The following is a 23,937-nucleotide window of genomic DNA, read 5'->3' on the forward strand; positions in this document are numbered from 1 at the left end:
AAGCCTCAATTACTCGCCACACAAGTACCAAGTGCTTGGTTGTTGCTAATGTTTGGCTGTGCGACCCGAATATTAATTCATGTTTCAAACCGTTTAAAACTTTCGGGTGTGGACAGGGTTGCTTAGGCGCTGGTGGTTGGCTGGTGTTCGGGAGTATTGGTCAATAGCATTCTGGCATCAAATTTGACTCAAGCTTCACTCAAATTTGATTCGATTCGTATAGAAAGGTATAGGAGTGACCTAAATGTGTTCAGAGCGGCAGCCAGCCTTTAAGAAACAGGAGGAGCGAGTACAAACAGAAAAGAACCCTCTGGTTCCTGGCCGGGTTCGAATCCATGACCCTCCAGGCCACACGTCGACGCTCTTACCACTCGGCTAAAAGGCCTAGACCCATCGGCCGGGTCAGTCGGTAGCGCCTATAAACCCCCCCCACTGTTACAAACCTTGTATGGTGTTCGGGAGAAGGTTCTGAATGTTTGCTTTATGGAGCCACCGGTTCTCTGTCACACTATATGAATAATGACCGCAGATGACGTCCTTTTACGTACGCCATAATGACGAAATTCTAAAAGCCGGACAAGCAAAAGCCAAGTCCCCACTGGCTGATGTCAGAAGGTCGCCCTGGCCCGGTCACGTCTAGGCAAGACCTCTGAAGCACTGTGTTCGTCCAAGACATAGCCAAGTAGTATCGTTTTGGGAAAGGTGAACACAATACTTATTATCAAGTAACCTTCTTCGCCTTACCAGACTTCACATTTGATCCATACGCAGTGCGTGAAAATGTTGGCAAAGGTATGTTTATTTTCATATGGAAAGACATCTCGTAGAATAGTCCGTTGTTCTTTTGTTTTGTATTGTGAACGAACATCATGCATGCACAGTGTCATGAGCCTAGCTTCAACAAAGTTGCTGCCGTGTTACATTGTCTTTTTAGAAGAAAATCTGAGTGCGTTATTTTAGACCATGGCACTTTTTTGGTCGCCACTAAAATCTATTAAAAGCAAGGCGCAGTTGTGGAAGATATTTTTGTTTGAGAGATGACATTGTGTCGGTCGTCAAAGCTAGGAAGACTTGAATCGTTGGGGAAAGGTAAGTCGAGAGGCCGAGAAGGCAGACGTTTCACTGTACCGGCACAGTGCAGGTACATTGTACCGGGGAAAGTCTTTTAGCTCTTTTTGGCTAGAACAGAACCGGGACTCAACGTCTCGTCCCAACAAAGACTAGAGCCCTTTTCAGTCGCATGCAGGTGATGTGGGGAAGTCGTTGCACGCTATGTTGAGGGTATGTGGTTGTTAGGTAAGCCCAACTGTTTTTTTTTAGAGAAACCAGACAGTCACCATTTTACATCCTAACATCCTCTTGGAGATCAGAGAATTCATTTCTCTCCCCCCTGTCCGACAGAGCGGCCCCGCGCCTGGGCCTCACGTCTCCGACCTTCCCGCCATTGACGTCACGTCCATCATCACGGTGGTCCTGTTCGTCCTGCTGCTGGCGTCGCTGATGTGGCTCTGCTGCTGTGGTTGGAAGATAGAGGGCCCCATGACCGACGCCTGGCGGACCAAGCCAATCAGAGAGCCCGTTACATTCGGGGGGAAAGAGTTCGACATGAGGTGGAAGAGCGCCAGCCAATCCACGATAAGCACTAAGAATTCCCAGGAAGTACGGCGCCTCTCGGTTGTGTAAAAAAATATCAGTGATTATGCCTTTTTACTTTATTATATGTCTCAAGCTGCTGAAATTCTTTTACATGTATCAAAATAGCACCAAGATGACACTGGTGTCTTCACTTTAGCTTGTTGAAGATATGATACAGGAATCGAAGATTCTATTGCCGAAGATTTTTCTCCCAATCCTTCTACCATTCAGAAGATCATCAAAAGACTACGTTTTTCGGACTCATTATACAGAAAGTGGGAAAATTCATTATTCACCGCCTTCAAAGCAGAAGTCAAACCTCATATAAATAGCAAACGTACATGTAGTATAGTAGTACTAGTATAAGTTGATCAGACTGTAGTTGTATGTACCCTATATGTTGCTTTCTTTGACCTTACTTTCTTTGACAATGTACAAGCAATTAGCAGTCCGTTATGATTTTGCACTATAAAGATTGTATTGGTCATGCCTTTGTAGCTACCTACCCACATGCAAAAGTATACCTAATGGTATACAGAATATATATACATAATGGTATATGTAGAATTATCATATAGCCGGACGGCGTGGACCAATCAGAGGCCCGGATACCCGTGCTGTTATTTCCCGATAACAGCACATGTGGTGTTATGGCGGAATAACAGCACATGTCGTGTTATGGCTGATACCATTATGTTATAGGGTATAGGGGCATGCGACTCTTTCTGTAAACCTTTGTAGCATTTTTCTGTCCAATAAACTTTTTTGTTTAGCTTCATTTAAACTACAATTTGCATTAAATGAAATTATCCATATTTGTTTTAAAGCGTATAATATATTCGAATGTATTTTTATGTATGTATATATATTAAAGCTGTTGTATTTCAAACAGGAATTTGTGTTGATTGACAGTTTTGGATAGGCTATATGATAATAATTTTAATGCACTGCCTTTTCCTCGTTGTATATGGTGTCATAACTGCATGGGCAGCTGCCATAACCACCTCATAAACCACCTCGTTCGCTTCGCTCACACGGTGGTTTATTCGGTGGTTATGGCAGCTGCTCATGCAGTTATGACACCATATACAACTCGGGGCAGTGCATTAACCCTTTATTATATAATGGTATATATAAGGAGAGAGAATGATGGCCGAGAGTTTTACACCACATCCATCATTGTTAGTGACAATAATATTGTACAGCTAAATTGGGGGGCATCCGTGAATAGTTTCATCAGGTTGGTAAGTTACTGAGTAAAGAGACTCTTTCTACACAACCAAGTCTTTTTATTCAGCCGACGTTTCGGTGACCGTCTGTCACCTTCCTCAGGGCAATTCTGACTGGTTCACATTGCACTTCAGCAGATGTGTCGCTGCTATAGATGCATTCCCAAACGCACAATATGTACATATCTACACATATACAGGGTCACCGAAACCTCGGCTGAATAATAAGACTTGGTTGTGTGAAATGAGCCCCTTTACTCAACTAAACAGGGGGCAGTAAGCAGGCCAACGTCCGTAAAGATATCAAGGCTATATAGATAGCCAAGATGAATGGACCGTCAGTTGATTCCATATACGACCAGTTTGCTGAAATGGCCGAAGGTCTGAACTATTCACCCCAGTCATCACTAGGTCATATACTGCCCCTTTATCATCCAAAACCATGTCAAAACTGCATTGTCCACGCGTGTTCAGGTAGCATGAGTGTCTGCCTTGTTAGCTTTCGTCCGCTCTCCAAGATCCGCCCCCCGTCTTGGGGAGCGGACGAAAGTTAACAAGGCTGGCACTCAGGCTAGTGTCCATGACCGTGTCTGGGGTAAATCTACGTTCTTGGATACGCGGGGACTATCCAGAACCGTACCGATACAGTTCCAGAAATAGATAGCTGCCACTCTGGACACACTAGCTTGCCTCCTCGCAGCCTTGTGACGATGTTTTATTAATAGTACCAGGAAAAATATTGTCACCGGTTAACCGACAGGCACTAGGAATAATAGTAGACCGGTGGACAAATTATGTAAACGTTTAGTATATGATATTATACTTCTTTGTTCGGTTAAATGATATACTAGTCTTGTACAATTCAAATCTGTATGATTAAAGTATGATGTTGGAAATACTAAATGTCTTTATGCATTTCTACATTGACACACATGAGAGATTGGTTTTACCTCTGGGAAGGAGATATCCCTCCGCGGAAGGGTACTGTTTTCGGTAATGTTTCACGGTGTGTTCACAGTGTAGCTCACGGTGGGTTGACTTGATACACGCTTATTTCTTAAGGGTCCAAATGATGCGGATTGCTTTTTTTAAATTCTAGTTGTGCTTTTGTAACAGGCCAATCACTGCGTTATCAGGTGCTGAAATAAATCGGGGGGGGGGGGGGTAGTCGTTTAATTTTTTTGTGGGGAGGGGGTCCCCACACACACAAAGACAAAGAAACGCCGCGATCGTTGTGATCACCATGCGTTATATACTTCCCGTTTGAAGTTGAGGTTTGGAATGTCCCCGAGGTCTTGTTTTATATGAGTGACAAGGACGTGACACGCGCCAGATATATAATATACTGTACATGTAGATGACACTGTGGAGGTATTGGGTATAAACGAATTTGGGCAAAGCGAGCGATGTACGTGTATGCCTTCTTTTGGAATAAACAACCCTAGGCCTAGTGCTACAGAAATACGTTGCTTCCTCGACCACTCAATGCGTTAACGTTATGTAGTATTCTTCGCCTTTGTTCCGAACATAATTTGAGGCGAACCGGCGTTCCGATCCAGTGACAAGAACCATGGGAAAAAGAGGAACCGCGCGAAAAAAGCCCATCTGGCGCCGAAGCTCTTTTGCTGCTGATACGCTCCTGACGGACACAGCGTTAGAGAAGGTATGGTACTAGGTTCTGTTGGTGAAGGCATGAGTACAGCATAGCCTCCTTTGCAGACTTGTAGGGCGCGACTTTTTTTGGCGAGCGACGGGAGTTATGCCCCGGAGGGACGATTTTGCTGCCGAGGGAGTTTTGCCGGGGACAGACGTTTCGCTAGCGCTGTTTCTCTCGCCGAAAAAAAACCCGTCGCGCCCTACAAGTCTGCGACTTCGGGAGGCTATTAAAGAACAGCATCTCTTTCATAATGGATACCATTCCAGACAGTAGATACTGAGATCACTGCCTTTGAAAAGTACATGAGTGCATACAATGTCATGTTACATTCTGTATCTGTATGTAGATATAGCCTGTATAGCCTGTAACGCGTTCAATCTGAGTATGAAACACGTACGGTATATCTTTTCCAGACAGAAACGAAGGGGGATGCGCAGCGGAAACTAAACTATGTTGCGCCAAAACTCAGCAGTGGTGACGAGGTGAGTAGGGTAATTATTTTTTAATCTATCTATCTATCTATTTATCTATCTATCTATCTATCTATCTATCTATCTATCTATCTATCTATCTATCTATCTATCTATCTATCTATCTATCCATCTTTCCATTTTTTCTCTCTGTGTCTCTCTCTATCTACACACACACACACACACACACACACACACACACACACACACACACACACACACACACACACGTATATATATGTATATAACCGAGCTCATTGGAATACGGTAGAAACAAAAGAACGTGGTTTGAAAAAATGGCACTACTAAACAACGACCAGTGTATTCGATAGTGAGCTTTTCGTTTGCAGCCAGCTTGCATGCAACTCCTTTATTTTTTTTATCCACAGGTGAACACGAACTTCCTTCCTGGCCAAGGGGCTCAAGTTCCCATCCACTTTGTTGTTCTATTGGTGCTGTTCCTCCTGACTGCCTTCCTCATCTTTTGCCGGGGGCGTCGCTACAAGTCTGCTGGCTCGAAGTCATCCAAAGCCGGCCAGTCTCGACGTTCCTCAGCGGCGACCAATACGAACAACGCCGCTACTAGAGCCACGAAAAAAGTTACGAGTTCTGATAAGCGTCGTAACTCCTTGGGAAAGAAAGACGCTTCTAATAATAACAATAATAATAAGCCCATCAGGAGAAGCGTTAGCAATTATACATAAGGCCACACCAAGTAAATTTTATGGATGACGTCCGCGCGCGCATTGATTTTGGCCTGTTCCTAGAAAAAAAAACAAGAAATTCCGCTTCCTGTAACTATGACCAAAGAGTCACGACAGTACCGCAAATCGTTAGATTGACGTGAAACCCGTAACGCGAAGAAAGTGTCTATTACCATCCTGTTTTCACTGTCCACTGTTCCACCTGATTTATTGCTGTTTTGATGATGAATAAAAGACTTCTTGCTTGTTAATCTGTGTCACCTCATTCAATTTGTGTCCTAACATTTGTTGTCTCTTAGTATATTTCTAATCTAGGCATCTTGTTTTTTAGGGCCCTGCTTGTTTTTTTTTCGCCCTCTCGCATTAGATTTAGGGTCTCCAAAGGACGTCATTCATAAAATTTACTTGGTGTGGCCTAACGGAACAAGAAAGTCTTTTGAGTTTTGATTGAACGTTGGGCTGATTATGAAGAATGTGTAAGGCATGTGCTAAGAGTTAAAATTGCAAGTGTTCAACGACTTAAAATATGGATTTCACATTGCGGCACTGCCTCTACTGCTCAAGTTTACTTCAAATGCCTACATAGACCGCTGTTATATCATATCATACCACTAGTACTCGTAAATTATGCGTCCGTATTATATATATATATCACGTTGTCTCCTTGTATGTACATCAATAAATCTCGCTGCCTTGTATGTGGTCTGCATGCTCCATATCAAACTTGTCGTTCCATTCTCGTTAACTTCTTGGCACATCAGGTAAATCATAGGGCCATCATCGAGTTCTTTACGTCTGTGTGAATTATATTCGACCCCATTCCAGTCTCCCTGTATGTGTATGATATAAATCCACGACCTCATTCAATCATCACTGTCTCGATGTCTCCTCTTATACACATACATGTATCTAGTGCTCGACTCGGAATCAAGAGGTCCCGGGTTCGGGTCCTGACATACCGCCGATTTGAGTCGCGCACGCTGCCGTTGCGCCCCACAAACTTGCACCATACAAAAAGGTCTGATGAACCAACCAACAGACTGACCAATCAATAAACCACACAATATGGAATGTGTCAAATTATTTAATGAAACGTTATGGTCAACAGTACTGTACTATATTCTATGTGATCATGTATTTGTTAGTGTGTATACATTTCTTGATAACCTTAACTATTTAATATATAATCTGGTGCAAAATAAATCACTTTTTTTATGTATAACCTTTACTGTATATGTTCTTATACTTTGTTATGCTGTTCCTCATGCTACAAAGTTTTACAAAATGTACCTTTTTTTACTGAAATATGACTGGTTTAAACCTGGAACTGAAGCTTGACAAGTTGATAATGAAACAGTAAAAAAACTTCTAACACTACTAGTATCTATCATGGTGCTATATCCCTAAATCTAAATTAAAACTTAAGCTGAACAAACGAAATTGGAAAGTTGAACATACAACACAATAAATCTTAAGATCTGTAGTTGGAATCAATAAAAACAATATGAAAGTTATCATTTGTGACGTATCAGTGCTAACAGGGCTAGTGATTAAAAACAGCACAAAGCATAGAGCTCAAATAACGAAGTATTTTTCAGCTTGAATGCTTAATTGGCAAATAAAATGTAACACTACTTATGAATGAATAGAATCTAGCAAGTAAAAAAAGTACAGAAATGTTATAATCACTGTTCATATCAAATCTAGGTACAGCTTCCCTACACACACTACACTTGCACTTGCATACAGTTTAGGTCTGTTTGACTGCAAACGAGTGTTCAGCACCAAGGACGTCACCTGTTTGTGAGGAAGGTGTTTGGCACCTATTTGTGAGGAAGGTGTTCAGCACCAAGGACAGACCTGTTTGTGAGGAAGGTGTTTGGCAACTATTTGTGAGGAAGGTGTTCAGCACCAAGGACAGACCTATTTGTGAGGAAGGTGTTTGGCAACTATTTGTGAGGAAGGTGTTCAGCACCAAGGACAGACCTATTTGTGAGGAAGGTGTTTGGCAACAAGGACAGACTTATTTGTGAGGAAGGTGTTCAGCACCAAGGACAGACTTGTTTGTGAGGAAGGTGTTCAGCACCAAGGACAGACCTGTTTGTGAGGAAGGTGTTCAGCACCAAGGACAGACCTATTTGTGAGGAAGGTGTTTGGCAACTATTTGTGAGGAAGGTGTTCAGCACCAAGGACAGACCTGTTTGTGAGGAAGGTGTTTGGCAACTATTTGTGAGGAAGGTGTTCAGCACCAAGGACAGACCTGTTTGTGAGGAAGGTGTTCAGCACCAAGGACAGACCTGTTTGTGAGGAAGGTGTTCAGCACCAAGGACAGACCTGTTTGTGAGGAAGGTGTTTGGCAACTATTTGTGAGGAAGGTGTTCAGCACCAAGGACAGACCTGTTTGTGAGGAAGGTGTTCAGCACCAAGGACAGACTTATTTGTGAGGAAGGTGTTCAGCACCAAGGACAGACCTGTTTGTGAGGAAGGTGTTCAGCACAATGAACTGTGTTGAATGTCGAACCTGTGCATACAGAACTTTCCCTACTGAGCATTTCATGAAAAAACAAAGGCTGAAGGAAACAAAGTCATAGATGACAGATTATTTCTTGCCCTGCTTGAAGTAAGTGATGATGGCCTTAAGTTGTAAATAATGAACCTGAACCTGTGTAAAGTTTCCCTACAACTTGTAGACTACAGAGAGTCCATCTGCTTTCTGTTATTTCTTGCGTTTTTTCATGCCCTTGTCTAGATGCTGAATGACAGCCTGAGCATCCTCCTCTCTCTCCCGCATCCGGCGGTCCATCTCCTCAAACTGTCGTCTCAGCTGCGACCGCACACGAGCAGACTCCTCACGCTCTCTCTCCTGACACAAGCAAACAACAAACGGGTTAAAGTACGCTGTAAAAGACAGTCCCATAGACATTTCAGAGTTTATATGTCTTATATGTTGAAAGCTAGTATAGTGGATACTAGCTGAAACGTCTGACCGTTTCCAAAACATATCCAGTTGCTTGAGTAACTGCTTTTTGGCATATCATACTACCTGGATGTCTAACCTTCATCGACGTATGTCTTATATTATTAATAATATCTTTATTAATATTTTTAATGTGAGTTTTTAAATGTGAGATTTACTTCTATTTTCACTATGGTATGATGACCTGTTGCCTTAATATTTTAAATCCTGCTGTTATTCTAGTACTTTTAATTCTGAACTGGATACATTTACTTTGTTTTGTAGATGTTAACACCTCAATTCAGCCTAGTGTTTGATATGCTAGTCTAACCTGTAATGTATGTATGAACAGTTGAGAAACACAAAATGAAGAACAACCCTACACTCACCAGTCTACCCAGCTTACTCCTAAAGTCTCTCTCCTCTGCCTCTGCCTTGGCTTGTCTTCTTTCTGCTTGTGCCTAGACAAGGATATATGATACAATTAAAAAGTGATTGTTAGTAGCAAATCTGCAATATCTGAAAAATCATACACATGTACAAGGTACAGGTCAGTAAGTGGGGAATACATGTACCTGGAATAGGATTTGTACATGGTAGTCAACTATAACTATGAAAACTTCATTTGATGAATAACATCCAGTATAAATTTCTTTCCATAGAGCTTTAAAGATCCCAAAGCTTGTGACTTTATAATTCAATGGACATTTTTACATATTTCTTTTTAACATAAATGGATCACAATGACTCCATAGGGTAGAATAAGAGAGCTTGTTCATCAATAGCATCTCTGAATGATACCATTTTGGCCCAAACCAGCAGTGGTCATCAAAATGCTGGACACACAGCTACATAATGTATACCTGTCTCCTGTTGACTTCTTCCTGACAGAAGTAGCGAGGACAGCGCTTGCTGGTCCTGTTGTGGCCCTGCTGACCACAGGCTCCGCATTTGGTGTTCTGTCGCGGGGTACTGGTGCCCGGACCATCAGAGGTACTAGTAGATGTACCACTACATGTACCGGTATCACCTCCATCACTGGTGCTCATTCCATCACTGGTACTTGTACTTGGTCTGGAGGCAGAGGCTGAGCTTGAAGAGGACCGCTACAGTGGTGAAAATGCAATCTTGAGTAAAGAGACTGTTTTTACACAACCAAGTCTTTTATTCAGAAGGTGACCGTCTGTCACCTTTCTCAGGGCAATTCTGACTGCTTAACATAGCACTGCAGCACAGGTGTTGCTGCTATAGATGCATTCCCAAACGTACAATAGACGGTCACCGAAACGTCGGCTGAATAAAAGACTTGGTTGTGTAAAACGAGTCTCTTTACTCAGTGACTTACTAACCTGATAAACTATTCATGGAAGAACCAATCTTCGTAACTATGATTTCTACCAATGGAGATGAACTTTCATGATAAGAAGCAATCTTGCATACATCTGTGAATAATCTCATGAGGTTGGCAGGAAACTGTATAAGAGGGTTCTTTATGCAACAACCAGTGGGTTTTTACATCCGACTTTATAAATAATACATTGTACTTTTATGAAATCATTTTTACCATACTTCTACTTCCATGCAAGTTGAAAACACAAGTATCTTTATGGAAATTTCATTGAAGAAATACATGTAGTATTCTACAGAAGACATGAATAGACATTGAATTGTGAGGCTTACTACATGTGTTGGTGATGTCCGTGTGGCATTTGAAGTCCCAGGGTTGGCATCGTGTAGTTGTATCCTAGACATTCATTTTAAAAGGAGATAAAAATGTACTACTTCAGACCTGACAGTGACAGGAAAAACAATTCTTGAATGCAGAATGGGCTAAACTAACACAATGTTAGACAACACATCTTCAAAGACAAAATACCCCTTACAACATGTTGGAAGGTTATGTCACAAAAACTAATAGAAAATAAAATAGCTTTTTTTCTTTAAAAAGAAAGACTGTGGTGGCATAATTACTTCCACATTCGTTGCGTTGCAGTGTGACGCGTTGCACGAGAAATACCCCCAAATCGTACCTATACATGGTGCTATATGGATGGTACTGTATGTGCAACCCAACAATTATTGGGCACGCAGGAAAAAGAGAGACTTGGCCAGGATTTAAGAATTTTTTAAAAATACCCTGGCGGAATGTCAGGAAGATAATCATCATCATCATCATCCATGGTGAAGATTTCAGCAGCAGAGCGCCCTGGTGCATGCTGGGATTGCCGCTGGGGTGTCGACACTGGTGTTGATTTAGAAGAGGCTGCTGCAGTTTAAAATAAGTCAAAACTGTGTTAAAAGGTAAGCTGTCATCAAATTCTTAGAACATCACATAATTCAACTGTACCATATTCTACTAGTATTCTTACAAGGCATATACATGTATATGGAATTCAATATGAACCACGTACTGAACAACTTGAAGTGTTTGTGGTAATTTTATTTTTTTTTGGTCTAATTTATGACACTGCAAATATGCTTTTTCAATATAATACTACTTATTAAAACTTTGTCTTTTTAACTGTGAAATTATAACAACTTATTCTCCCTTTTACAGCAAAAACAGATTCTGTTACTGTCATAGTCAGTAAATAGCAGTACAGTATAAAACATTGTAATAGAGAAGGACTGCAGTTCCAATGTCCCTGTCCTTAGTGCTGAAATAGCTATCTCTGGTATATGTATGCTTATAAGTTTGGATCTGAATAAACTCAAATTCAAACATTGTAGCTACAGCTCCTACCTGTTGCTCCTACTGCAGACGTCCTGTAATGTTGGGCCTGGAGCCTTCTATAGTCTTCCAGCTGGGTATATACAGAAGTACACAATATCAAGTATGTACATGTATATGTATAGTATGGTATAATATCCTGGTATAAGTACAGCTCTTAAGTTCCGACAAACCCCTTCATTCTGACATGGAGTTAGGCCTTAGGGTTAGGGTTGTCTGAATGTTGGGGTGTAAGAATATATACCATATGACATAGAGGTACATGTAACCACACACAGGAAGTATGATTATCATAATATTAAAATCTCTCAAAGCTAAAGCCAAACATTCCTGATAACATGATACACATGTAATATACTGTGTACAAGTATATCAAAGATATTTTATATTGGGAGCTTGTGCTATGTTCATGTGCCTGAATTTGAACAATCACATTTAACATGTGAGAGCTACTTAATAAAGCGGCCTATATAAGCCTTTAGAGAAGTACAAACTGAATAATTGTGTATTTTACCTGTTGTGCAGATTTCTCCCTCTCTCTTCTTCTTTCCCTGAACACAGCAGGGCCTTCACTTGTTCCAGGGGACCCGCTGGTGTCGGGTAACTTTCTCTTCGAACTCGGACTTCCAAAACCACTGCTGTTACTCTTACTACCTGATCCATTGGAATTCAACTCTTCGCTGAGTTTCCTAGCCAGTTCTAAGTCTTTCTCATACTGCGTCTGTGAAGAGATTTTATCTCTTTCCAGTTGCCTAGCTAAGGCCAAATCCTTTTCGTAATCAGAATCGACTTTGATTCTTTTAGCAGGGCTCCCTACTTCGGCAGATTTTCTATTCAATTCTGCTTCCAGCTGCTTTGCTAGTTCAAGATCCTTCTCGTAATGAAGGTCTAGTTTTCTCTTTGCGGTGGACGACTGCACCCCTCCTAACACTTTCACAGCTTCTGTAGACTTCTTGTGTTCAGATTGTAAGACATCTTTGTTCAAATCTTCATGTAGCTTTCTAGCAAGCTCTAAATCTTTATCACTACCATTTTGCTCTACTATTTCCTCTTCTTTTACTTGGAAAGTGTCTATCTCCTGTAGCTTCGAGCAAGAGTGATCTTCACAGTCCATTTTCTCTTGGAAGGCCACCCTCACGGCTAACTCAAAATCCTTTTGAAGATCTTGGTTAAGGTTGTTGTCCTTCTGAGAGGATTGCTTTGTTGGTAGGTTCTTTCTCTCACATTTTCCAGCTATGCCAGTTGTGGAACTGCTTTCTTTTTCACTAAGCTTCAGTGCGAGGCATAGATCCTTGTCTATATCTTCAGTTTGAGTTTCGAAATCCTGCGAGTCTTGTAAGCTTTCCTGGAGGTCTCGAGTGTTTGTGTTCCCACTTAAGGAGGCTGCTAGTTCTTTCAGCTTCATTTCATTGTCTTCTGGAGAATCTCTGTCGTGTCTGCTTGTCTGTAAGTCTGGACCCAAGTTTTCTTCCAAGAATTCATCTTCTTTTACACTATTTTCCACAAAGGAGAATGGTTCATCGTTTTGTTGCACATCTGGTAGCACCTGGTCATTACGTATTGCACAAGGAGAATTAGAATTGTTCTGGCCACTCGCATTTCTGTCATGTGTTTTATTCTTGGAAAATGACTCCAAAACCTTTTCATCAGTGCCAGTGTCGATGTTCCTTGGTTTGCCCTTCAATGATTTTTCTTGTATCATCTGCTCGTCCTTTTTCTGCGAAGCTATGAACTCTTCTTCACTCAACTTCAGAGCTAACGCCAGGTCTGGATCTATCTCTCCACTGGCAGCACTTGCCTGAGTTTCTAAAGATGGCCCATCTTCTTTCTTTATAGCAGAACTGTCTGCTTTGTCTGCTGTTTGGGTAGCAGTGGGGCTGCTACAGCTTGCATTATTTTTGCCTTTACTTCTTGTGACCCTTTTCTCTACATGTACCTGTACATGCCGTTTTCGGGCCATTTTAGCCTCTTCCTGGCTCAGTCTAATGGCCAGAGCCAAGTCAGGGTCTATTTCCACATTTTCAGCACTCGAGTTCTCTTTCTCCTTATCATCTGAATAACTTTCACCACTGTTATTGGTCAATGTTTTGTCATCGAGCTCAATGTCTGAATCAAATGGCATGGCATCTTGGCCATGTTCACTTTCTATCGTAGTATCTTGTGGCATACCAACTGGTAAGGTTTTGTCTTCCTCAGATCTTTGCTGCATTTCTTCAAGTCTAGCTTCTTCTTCACGATTAGACTGCATGAAATCAGAGGAAATGTCTGACGAAGTTGGATTCGAAACATCTGATTCTGTGCCAACCGCACTTTTATGAGTATTGCTGTTCTCCACAGTAAAACTATTGCGTGGATTGATGTCTCTTTTCCTTGAACAAAGTGTCTTCTCACTGTTACTTTCTGTGGGCAGCAGAGAATCTTTCTTCGCACTAACAGCAGACAGTAACTCTTCTTCTTGAGTGTCCGATGAGCTACGAGTGAGATTGTCTGCCCCAGTATCTTTTACAGCTTCAATGCTTGTATTCTGTGAATCGTCACTAACTTCTAAGGGGACATCGTTTTCTTCAACAACCGTGTCCTGAGAGTCGATGATTTCTATTGGCTCTTCCAGAGAAGCGTCTTTGTGACAGCTGCCTTCAGTTTCGGGGATGGTTTCATTCACATCCTGTGAATCAATGATTTCGATCGGTTCTGTTTCATCTAAACTCTCATCAGTGGCTATGTTTTTGAAGTCTTGCTGTTTGGCAATGTTGTTAGAGATGTTTTCTGAGAAGTCTTGTGGTATGTCAGGGATGGCACGGTGCTCTTGTGTGGCAGATGTCTGTTTCTCGTGTTCCACCAGGCTCAGACGTAGAGCTTCTACTAGCTGATCTTCCTCATCTCTGAGAACAAATTTCCAACAAACGAATTAAAAACACAGTAAAATGCCTCTTAAAATTTAAAACAAACCAATATTTATGTCAGGGTGGAGAGTTTGATCTGGTAGAATCAGCAAATCTACCGGTAAAGATGCTGAACGGAGTCTTTGTTGACACAGGCTCCAAGCAGGATGCTGGTAATGTGAATCTCCCATTTAGAAATCCTAAATGTAAGTCACCCCCTTGATCTAAAGTGACATGAATCAAAGTTGAAAAGTTCTGACTTTCTTTTAAGCGAATATTTTAAAATTTAGAGGCTCCAATCAGGATCTCTATGGTGATTTTTACCAGACCGGAGTCTCTATGCTGACATATATAAGCTGTGCATTCATTTTTCTCACACAGTATCACAATAAATGGATTAGCTAACTAAGAAAACAGTATTACCTGTTGGCATCCTTTGTCCTGTTTTCATCACTATTATTTCTAGCAGCTGGAAGGGAGTCAGCTTTGCTCAGCTCCAGTGCCTTGAAATCAGACAAAATGATGTCAAAAATATCAATGGCAATAAAGATGGATACACTGTTAATAAAAAATGGCCACCTAAGGCAAATATTAGTATAGAATTCTTAATTTAAAACTTTTAATTTAATGTCAATTTAACTATCTAGAAGATATACTTTTATCTTTACTTTGTAGATTGCAAAAGATGAAATATTCTGATTTTTTTAGTGATCTTTCGAAAATCATGACACCACAAATGTGCCTTTCTTTTCTATCATTAACTGCACTACAGAATGGTTTACACTGCAAAACCTTCTCTTCCTACCTAGAAATTAAGCCTATATAAAAGACAGATGAATTACCAGCAGAATAACAGACATATAAGAATATAGTGATGTTACATGAATGAGGTTATAAGCAGGATATTTTACCTTTTGTATCATGAGGTCCTCATTCTGGGAGTCAGATGCAAAATCATCCTTTGTCCTGTCTTCATCACTATTTTTTCTAGCAGCTGGAAGGGAATCTGCTTTGCTCAGCTCCAGTGCCTTCAAATCAGACAAACAAATGTCAAAATAATACATGTAAATAATAAATACAAATGGGCAATTTGGCAAATACAGTATAGCAAAACACTTGCTTCAACATCAATTTAACTACCTAATAGAGACACTTAGATCCTTTCTGTGTAAATTGCAAGTACATAAAAGATCTTGAAATGTATATAAATAAATAAATTCACAGTAGCACAACAGAATACAGCAATATTATGAGGCTATAAGTGGTTTACTTTTACCTGTTGTATCATGAGGTCCTCATTTTGAGAGTCTGGTGCAAAATCATCTGTAGAAAGTGAGCCCAGCCGTCTGCCTTCATTGACTTCCATCCCTTCATTCACAGTACCAGCAACGTCTGGTCCGAGGGTAGGCATGGGGGGATCAATACTGGGATGGTCCTGTTTTCTGCCACCCTGTGGAGGTTTCCTTCTGCCTGCAGTGGCGGACCCAGCTACTCTTCTGTTGTTAGGAGGTCTAATAAAAGAGATAATGTATCCAAAATATGTTTTAGGAAATTGGGAACGCCATACATTTTAATATAAACAGCAAATCATGTGTACTGGAAAAAGGAGGCAACTTGAATATCATATATGAATGATACAATTGGTAATACCAAAGCTATTGACAATGAATATGCTAATAACACACAAACCATGTGTATGCAAATCATACGCAAATGATGAATATGCAAATTACATGCAAATGACGAATATGCAAATTACATGCAAATGATGAATATGCAAATCAAATGCAAATGATGAATATGCAAATTACATGCAAATGACATGCAAATCATGTACAAATAATCACTCACTCACTCACTCAAAATGAATATGCAAATTGAATGCATATGAATATGCAAATTACATGCAAATGATGAATATGCAAATTACATGCAACTGATTGCATAACTCACAGCTGCGGTCTGACAGTCCCTCTCCGGTTATTTCCTCTCCCTCTCCCTCTTCCTCTCCCCTGTATCCTTCTCCCTCTGCCTCTCTGTATGGGAGGAGCACGACCTCTTCCATCATCATCATCATCATCGTCGTCATCATCATCATTCTGGTTCAGAAAGTTGTCGAAGAAGAGTGGTTGGTTTGGCCCAGCATCATTCCGATGTTGTCTGTACAGGTTCTGGAGTCTCTGGGTCTCCTCTGGTGCCTCTGTCCTCTTAACATGGCAGCCTAGATGAACCTGGGAAGGAAAATATAAAGTTGACAGAATATGAAACGTTGATAAATGTAAGACATCCCGATAATGAGGTACATGAGAAAACAGTTATTCAGCAATGGGATAGATTTTTAAAATTGTCAGACGCTTCAAGTAGCATCCAGTACTTTTTATCAGTACAGAATCTGTAGTTGAACAGGTATTGGTTCAAAAACTATACCTGAAGCCTGGCCATCAATAAAGAAGATTGCAAATTACAGAACCAAATAGAAGAAAAAAGTCATGGCCTTATGGGATGAATAGGATAAGTAAGAAGATACGTACCTGAAGCCAAAGCTGCCAGTAGCAGAACACGTCAAAGTGAATCAGTTCTCTCACACTGGCCCCCAGCATTGTGTCCACTATCTCTGTATGTTCATGGGTGGAAACAATAGGATGTTAAGTGCCAATAAAATGTCATACTGTTTTCCTGAGAAGCAACAATACATGTCCTTGGCACTAAAAATGCTGTGCAGAAATGCTGTTCATAGTGCTGACCTAATGCTGCAGTGCTATTCCTAGTGCTGAAATGCTGTCCTTAGAGCTGAAATGGTGTCCTTAGTGCTGAAATGGTGTCCTTAGTGCTGAAATGCTGTCCCTAGTACTGAAATGCTGTCCCTGGTTCTGAAATGCTGTCCCTAGTGCTAAAATACAACCCTAGAGCTGGAATGCTGTCCCTAGTGTTGAAATGCTGTCCTTTATGCTGAGATGCTGTCCTTTGTGCTGAAACGCCGTCCCTTGATGCTGTAAGATTGTTCCAGGTACTAAAATGCTGTCCCTGGTTTTGAAATGCTATACCTTTCACTCCTTCTTTGTCCCTTTACACCAATAAAAATAAAGATATGTAGAATGCTATTCTGTTTCTCTATAGCCAGTATAACCACCTTTAACCACCAGCTCAGCTATTTGCATGTGTAAACAAGATAATGAATATTCATGCATACCTCTGACTGTTCTGTTTCCAGCCTGCTGGTTGAGGTACTCTGCCAAGGCCCTGTCCTTAAACTTCTGACTGTTCTGTAACAGTTACAAAATATCAAAAAACAATAAATCAAACACTAGAAATAGCATGCAACTTTATTTCTTTACAAGTTTACTATATACCAACCTCGCTCTGTTAATCAATACTCAAATGCATTCATATGTGTGGTGACTAGCCCCTCTAACTCTGTCCTGCCATTGCTACATAATGTAATCCAACACCACAGGGTTTCTGCTACAGCACCAATTACCATGGTGACAACCCTCTGGTGAGGTTTGTTAACAATATTTGTTTGGAGAAGAAGAGAAACCGAACTAAAACAATATGATTTCCTTCTGCAAAGGTAGTAAACATAACACATATTACATTTTACATCATTTTACATCTTTTATATTGAAGTTAGTTGGGAGCAAAGTCATCTGTTCTATATATGGGTCCAACAAACCTTATTGTACACTTCCAGGTCCTGTATTATCAGAAGGGGTCGGCTTCCTGGTGACCTCTGGGTGGGGGGAACGTCCTGTAGGTCAGTCTTGGCTGCATCACTGAAGTTAGCTTCATTGTGGTACTGCCTACAAGGAGGGCAAAGACACAAAAGCACACTCACTGACTCAGTATGTGTACATACATATACTCATGTATGTGTACATACACTGACTCAAGAGGGGAGAATACTCGACAAGAATGGAGACACCAAGTGTTGATGTGCTGTTCATAGTTGAGTTGACAAAAAATTGTTCTTTTGAAATTATATCTAAATTGTCTTGTGATTTTGTTGTTAGAAAAGGTAAATATGACTGCTTTTTATTTATTAAGTGTATTAAAAAATCTGTGGTTAGCTGCCATTTCTGCATTCAGTTGTGTCACTCAGTTGCAAAGTATGAACTTGTTTAGGGACAAGAATACATTGTATTACCTGAAAACCATGTCTACTAGTTTGTCGGCTGACCACGTGTGGACTCCCAGGTAGTCTGCCCTGGGCCTGGGTTCAGGTGCACCATGGTTCTTACTACTGGCTCTTGTGGAGTATTCTGCATAGGTGATCAGCCTTCCATTGGTACCTGGGGAACCATAGTAGATTGTTCAGTAAGCTAACAGATGCATGACATTGTAATATGGAGTATAGCCCCACTAATTTTGGGCAGGTCACAGACCTAAAAAATCATGCACCTGAATCATAATATTTCATCCTTAGTTTGGCCAATGTTTGTCTTTCAATGCTATCCTTTTTGATTGTAACATGTTGTTAAAGTTCCAAAACTTGTTAAAACGTTCTGCTACACAGTTTTACACTTACAGGTAGCAAGGAATTCTTGGTGCTTTTTAAGGTCTCACATAGTTGTTTGCTAGGCAGGAAGGAAACACCCGTGTTAGACCTACTAACCCGTGTTCTGCATGTGAGCTGCCATGGCTGTGAGCTGCAGCAACCACTGTGCAGTCTTCAGCCACGTGCCGGTCCTGTTCACCAGGAATCCATCCTTCATCTCAAGGTTCAGTAGCTGGTTCTGGAAATAAATACAGAAATGATTACCTGTTGTAAAAATTGTAAAGGTAGTCTCATAGCCTTGTGAGGCTGTAGGCAATCCTTTGTGTCTAGGGCATGGCATTGGAAGGCAAAGCCCATCCCTCTCCTTCCACTGTCTTTTACCGCCCCAACTGACGTCTGGTACCCATTTCACACCTGGGTGGAGTGAGGAAAGTGTATTTGCCAAGGACACAACATCTAACAAGGAATGCGAGTAATCAAACCCATAACCTCTTGATCTAGTGTCCTGTCGTCTTAGCCAATGGGCAATTCAACACAAACATTTGTATGACCATTGCCTTAAAACTTGCAAGGTATTCAACACCATTCTGGAATATCTTATCATTTTAAGATAATTGAACGAAGAATACCAGTGAGCTGAAGAAGACATTATGTTTGTGCAGAAGACATGTAACATGTAACTTCACCCACCTCATAATACTGTATCTGTTCCTTCGATGGTCGTGTCCTCATGTCAGACGGGTGTCCCTCCACCAGGTAGAACAGATCTCTCAACCCACATCTCTGTACATATGGACAGAAACATTCAGTAACCTATCACACTTAGGATGTGTTATACCATTGATTCACAAGTCAAAGTGCGTGTTATTGTATGTGTTGGCTGCATGATATATATTTACTTTCTTTCTTTATTGGCAATGACAACAGATCAATAATTATACACAGGTTATCAAGGCAGTGTTAACTGGTATCAGCTTCATTGATTTTTGTCTCCACGTTTGTATTTGTGGTTACTAGATAACCCACAAATACAAACGTGGAGATAAAAATCAAATAGAGAAATCTACTAAACTACAAGACCTGAAATAAAGATAACATATATTTACCAACTTGTGGCTGTATGTCTGTTAATAATTTAATCAGGTTGGCAAGAAACTGTAAAAAGTTCTTTATTCAACAACCAGGGTTTTCACAACTGATGCTTCGGTGACTGGAGAAACCTGATGGAGGGAAGCAAGGGGCCAGTACCGGGCCTGAGCACATACATGTAGGCAGGCAGGGCTTCAGTGACTGTCCGTCAACTTCTTGTTCACTTCTTATTGCCCTGAACTTAAAAGGCTGAAGAAGATGACATAACATCAGATGTGAAAAAAATAATTAGTTAGATTGTAGCTGTATCATGATTGTGTACCTTCATGGCCTCCACCTGGTTACGGAAGCGTCTGGTGCTCAGGCTGTTCTGTAAGTCATCCCAAGTCTTACGCTCAACTATATGTGGCAGAACCTGGGGGATTAACACAAAATGTGGCATTGAAGCTACAGCAAATCTAGAACATAACTAAGCCTTGGATTCTTCTTTAGAAGCACCTTTGGCCTTTATCATTTAAATCAGGCTCATTAGGTCTAGGAAAAAAAAGGTTGTTTCCAGTTGCAAAACAAAAAGCCTGCTGCATCATTAAAGTAGTAGAAGTAGTAGAAATTGGTTTATTAATAAACCACAGAACAAATCGGCCTTGCAGTAAAAACTGAATTGCGCTGATATCATGTATATCATGAACATGAAAACATCATTGTTGAAAATAACACTGTTATCAACAGTATTCTGATGCATTTCATAGAGTTATTTGTTGAATCATTTTGACTGAAATCCACCAAAAACAGCAAATCCCTCCCTACTAGTAATAGTAAACAGAAATACAACATTAATTTTCCAATGCCTTAAAATTATCGTATCTAAGACAAGTTGCAAACCTGTTCATCATCTGGGCGCACTGCGGCATAGTCCACTCCTGCTGTAGGGGGTAGCAGGATCCAGAGGAAGTCTCCCACAGGCAGGTCCCTGATCTGTGCAGCCACGCCCTGTCTGTGGGCCAGGGCTGCCATCCGCTCACACAGAGGCTCCTTAGAATCCACCAACAGGCACACACGCCGGGAACCACACTGGGTCCTGAAAAACAAGGGCCAACATCAATTTCACAGTGAGTCACAAAGATATCCAAATTTTCCAACGTTTGAAGAAAAACACTTTCTGCATGTTTCCACTCAAAGAAAAACACAGATTTCAGACTTCTTGGAACTTCAGAAGTGTTTTGAGTTTATATATTGAATTACATTATAGAATTGATTATTACTCATACCATTGTATGACGTGATTTACTCTGGTACACCATGCTTTATATTTCATACCATGATTACACAGTAGTACACATTCCTAGTGACCTCATACCACATCTTACCACCCATGCCAGTTCAAAACCCAGTGTGTTGCTCAAAACAATAGTTTGGTCCTGGGAGTAAAAAAAATATGTCTGCCTTCAGAGTCAGGTAATATGTGATCCCATACATTAATAGCAGTAGCATCACATCTACTGACCCTCCTAGTTGAGGTACTTTTGGTACCCTGTTCACATTTAGAAGGTCTTCCACTGCCTGGTGGAACTCTGTGCACTTCTGAGCCAAGGTCCTTCCAGGCTGCAACAGGGAAAATCTGCAAAACACATAATCACAGAACATAATCATTATGTTCTTGGTAGCTCTTTTTCTGTTACATTTTATATGATTTTGCAGTGACATAAATAGCTCTTTATGAATGAAAAAATAAGATAGGAGTGGCAAATACCAGTTGAAAGAAATCTGATCCAAAAATGAATGTCATTGTATTGGAACTGCATTGTATGATCACAGAAAAAAACCCAATTGAATTACATTATAGAATGGATCGTTGGGAAGCACAGCAGATCAATCCACACTGATTTAGACATTCAAGGTAACTATGTACACCATAGCTGAAGCATGAAAAACTAACCTGGCATTTTCTCCAGCCTCTCTCTGAACAAAACCGTTGATTTGTAACGTGTTCTGCATGTTGTCAAACCCACCAAAAAATTTCCCTACAAAAAATGAAGAAATGAATTTATTTATTTATGAAGATTTACTACATTTGTGGAACGATTGACATAACAGGTGACTATCACCTTTTCAAGATGTCAAGCCTGAGACCAGACTGTAAGGTTTGAATCATTCACACCGGGAAGGTCCCCTACTCTAAGATAAGTGTGGTGGGATCTTTAACGTGCGTGTGGTGTGGCTCTTCCAACCAAACATGGGGTGGCTCTCCCAAACACAGGGATTTAACCTTTTGCACACTGAAGTGCTTTTTTTGCCACCAATTCTTCATTGTTATGGGGTTATGCAGCAAGGTTAAGAAATGTTGAAGATGTACAAAATGTACAAGTCTACCTGCTGCCCTGTCCGACAAGTCCGTGTCTGTGAAGACCTGGGCTCGAGACTTGATTTCATCAGCTGTCATACTCATCACCTGGGGGACCTGACTCAAGCCTCTGGGAACGGAAAAAAAAAGTAAGAATTTGTCAACACATTATACAAAATGCACTCTTGAAAAACACTTTGTTGACTTTGTCCAAATTCTACTTAAAGAATTCTGTTAGGTACTTCTGAAAGGTATTACATGTAGTACTGATTCAATTAATTTGGTGACAAAGTACATAGCCAAAGAATGATGGTGGATACTGTCTAAGAACTTTTGCTTGAAGTTGTGTAAGTTGTGTGTATCAGTTTAAATCCTCCTTTTTACTGTATATAAAATGTGTATGTAAAGTGTAGTATGAAGTTAAATTATTGACTTCTACATGTTAGGTTTTCCTAGTTTATAGAAAAGCCGTATAACGAAATTGACCTACTTGAAAAGAGCCACCAACATTGCAAATGGTGCTTTGTATGCCTTGGGGGTGTAAGACTTTGCAGCCTTAGGGGCTTCTTCAATACCTATATGTACAAAATGAAGGTAAGAATTATGACAGGTAGTTAGATGATGATGATGATGATCTTCATCATATAACAAAAGATGTGATGAAACAATGTACATAGACAATATATTTGTATATATCGTAAGGCACAATATATTTGTATATATCATAAGGCACAACTTACATGAAATTTGCCTATGCTTGCAAGCTAGGATTTAATTTCATGGTAGGAGAGCGGATACAACAATTGTAGTAGCACAATGTGAAACAGAGTACTTGTTGTTTCAGTGTCATGATTCTACTGTGGGAAGGTCACCACAAAAATACAACCAACATAAATATTAAAACGTTTGCAGTTAGTGAGTTACTAAAAGAAAGACATTGGCAGTTTAAAAAATGTAATCTCACTTTGATTAACCAACTGGCATCCAATAGAGCATGGGTATCTACTGTTAGTTACTGTAAGTTACTGTAACAAACTGAAACAAACTATAAGATAAATGCTGAGACCTTGGATGTTGTGATGTCTCCTGGCCCTTCCTTGGTGTAACCTGTCACAGCATGGCTGACACAGCACCAGTCCCCCTTCACACTGTATGGGTCATATGGAAGAAAATTACTAGCACATGTATATACAATACTGCACATAGCATGTACATGTTGGAGATCACAGTGAAATGTGTGTTTTTCTGTATCTGTATCTGTATCTTTATCTGTATTGGTATAGCCAATATAACCACCCTTCGGAGTGACACACCAGCTTCGCAGGCACGTGACACGGCGGCAGCTGGCTATATCACACCGAACGACCACTTTGCAGTCTATACCTGTAGAAGAAAAGAGAAAAACTCCAACCTGGGCACAGTATTTTGTGGCATCCTCTGCCTCACAGTCATCACATGGTCTGGGCCTGTTCTGTCTCCTCCTCCCACCATTCCTGTTGTTGTTGTTATTTCCTCTAGCTCCTGCAGCCTGTGTGGCTGGACCACCGTTGCCTGGGCCAGCATGAACAGGTCCATCTCCTGGTTCTGGGGCTAGATACATGTAGATGGGAGGCAAAAACTTACACATTGATAATATTCACTCAAATAACTCAAGTGCAACATTGCATTCTTAAATGTATTGGAAATATATGATCAATTAAAAACAGGACAATAACTATTATGACACTGACTTGAGTGGAATGAAAAAT

The 23,937-nt window shown here is 40.7% G+C and overlaps 2 protein-coding genes across 3 annotated transcripts in view; one reads left to right on the forward strand and one right to left on the reverse strand.

The window, feature by feature from the left end:
* The first annotated feature begins 4,340 nt into the window (after positions 1 to 4,340).
* LOC109472704 lies at positions 4,341 to 5,730 on the forward strand. 2 transcript variants are annotated; one of them, XM_019772557.1, is made up of 3 exons: positions 4,341 to 4,527; positions 4,935 to 5,012; positions 5,381 to 5,730. In XM_019772557.1, the coding sequence occupies exons 1-3, from the start codon at positions 4,435 to 4,437 to the stop codon at positions 5,693 to 5,695; spliced, it is 486 nt and encodes a 161-aa protein (XP_019628116.1). In that variant the 5' UTR covers positions 4,341 to 4,434; the 3' UTR covers positions 5,696 to 5,730. The 2 variants fall into 2 exon arrangements, with proteins under 2 accessions (XP_019628116.1, XP_019628117.1); XM_019772558.1 differs by having other exon boundaries at positions 4,935 to 5,003.
* A 1,042-nt stretch (positions 5,731 to 6,772) lies between these two features.
* LOC109472714 overlaps positions 6,773 to 23,937 on the reverse strand; it is a 21,031-nt gene continuing 3,866 nt past the window's right edge. The window contains exons 5-25 of the mRNA XM_019772567.1: positions 23,601 to 23,779; positions 23,256 to 23,337; positions 22,680 to 22,764; positions 22,219 to 22,319; positions 21,785 to 21,869; positions 21,353 to 21,466; positions 20,731 to 20,926; positions 20,171 to 20,263; positions 18,877 to 18,997; positions 18,409 to 18,553; positions 17,938 to 18,064; positions 17,455 to 17,527; positions 16,796 to 16,878; positions 16,218 to 16,495; positions 15,541 to 15,775; positions 14,688 to 14,767; positions 11,897 to 14,264; positions 9,515 to 9,757; positions 9,041 to 9,112; positions 8,093 to 8,558; positions 6,773 to 7,829 (exon numbers count right to left, since the gene is read on the reverse strand). Coding sequence (XP_019628126.1) covers positions 8,412 to 8,558; positions 9,041 to 9,112; positions 9,515 to 9,757; positions 11,897 to 14,264; positions 14,688 to 14,767; positions 15,541 to 15,775; positions 16,218 to 16,495; positions 16,796 to 16,878; positions 17,455 to 17,527; positions 17,938 to 18,064; positions 18,409 to 18,553; positions 18,877 to 18,997; positions 20,171 to 20,263; positions 20,731 to 20,926; positions 21,353 to 21,466; positions 21,785 to 21,869; positions 22,219 to 22,319; positions 22,680 to 22,764; positions 23,256 to 23,337; positions 23,601 to 23,779 — 4,907 coding nt within the window. The 3' untranslated portion in view covers positions 6,773 to 7,829; positions 8,093 to 8,411. The remainder of the gene's footprint in view (positions 7,830 to 8,092; positions 8,559 to 9,040; positions 9,113 to 9,514; positions 9,758 to 11,896; positions 14,265 to 14,687; positions 14,768 to 15,540; positions 15,776 to 16,217; positions 16,496 to 16,795; positions 16,879 to 17,454; positions 17,528 to 17,937; positions 18,065 to 18,408; positions 18,554 to 18,876; positions 18,998 to 20,170; positions 20,264 to 20,730; positions 20,927 to 21,352; positions 21,467 to 21,784; positions 21,870 to 22,218; positions 22,320 to 22,679; positions 22,765 to 23,255; positions 23,338 to 23,600; positions 23,780 to 23,937) is intronic.

Source organism: Branchiostoma belcheri, unplaced genomic scaffold (assembly GCF_001625305.1).
Source record: "Branchiostoma belcheri isolate BF01 breed outbred unplaced genomic scaffold, Haploidv18h27 scaffold28, whole genome shotgun sequence".
NCBI classification, from domain to species: Eukaryota; Metazoa; Chordata; class Leptocardii; order Amphioxiformes; family Branchiostomatidae; genus Branchiostoma; species Branchiostoma belcheri.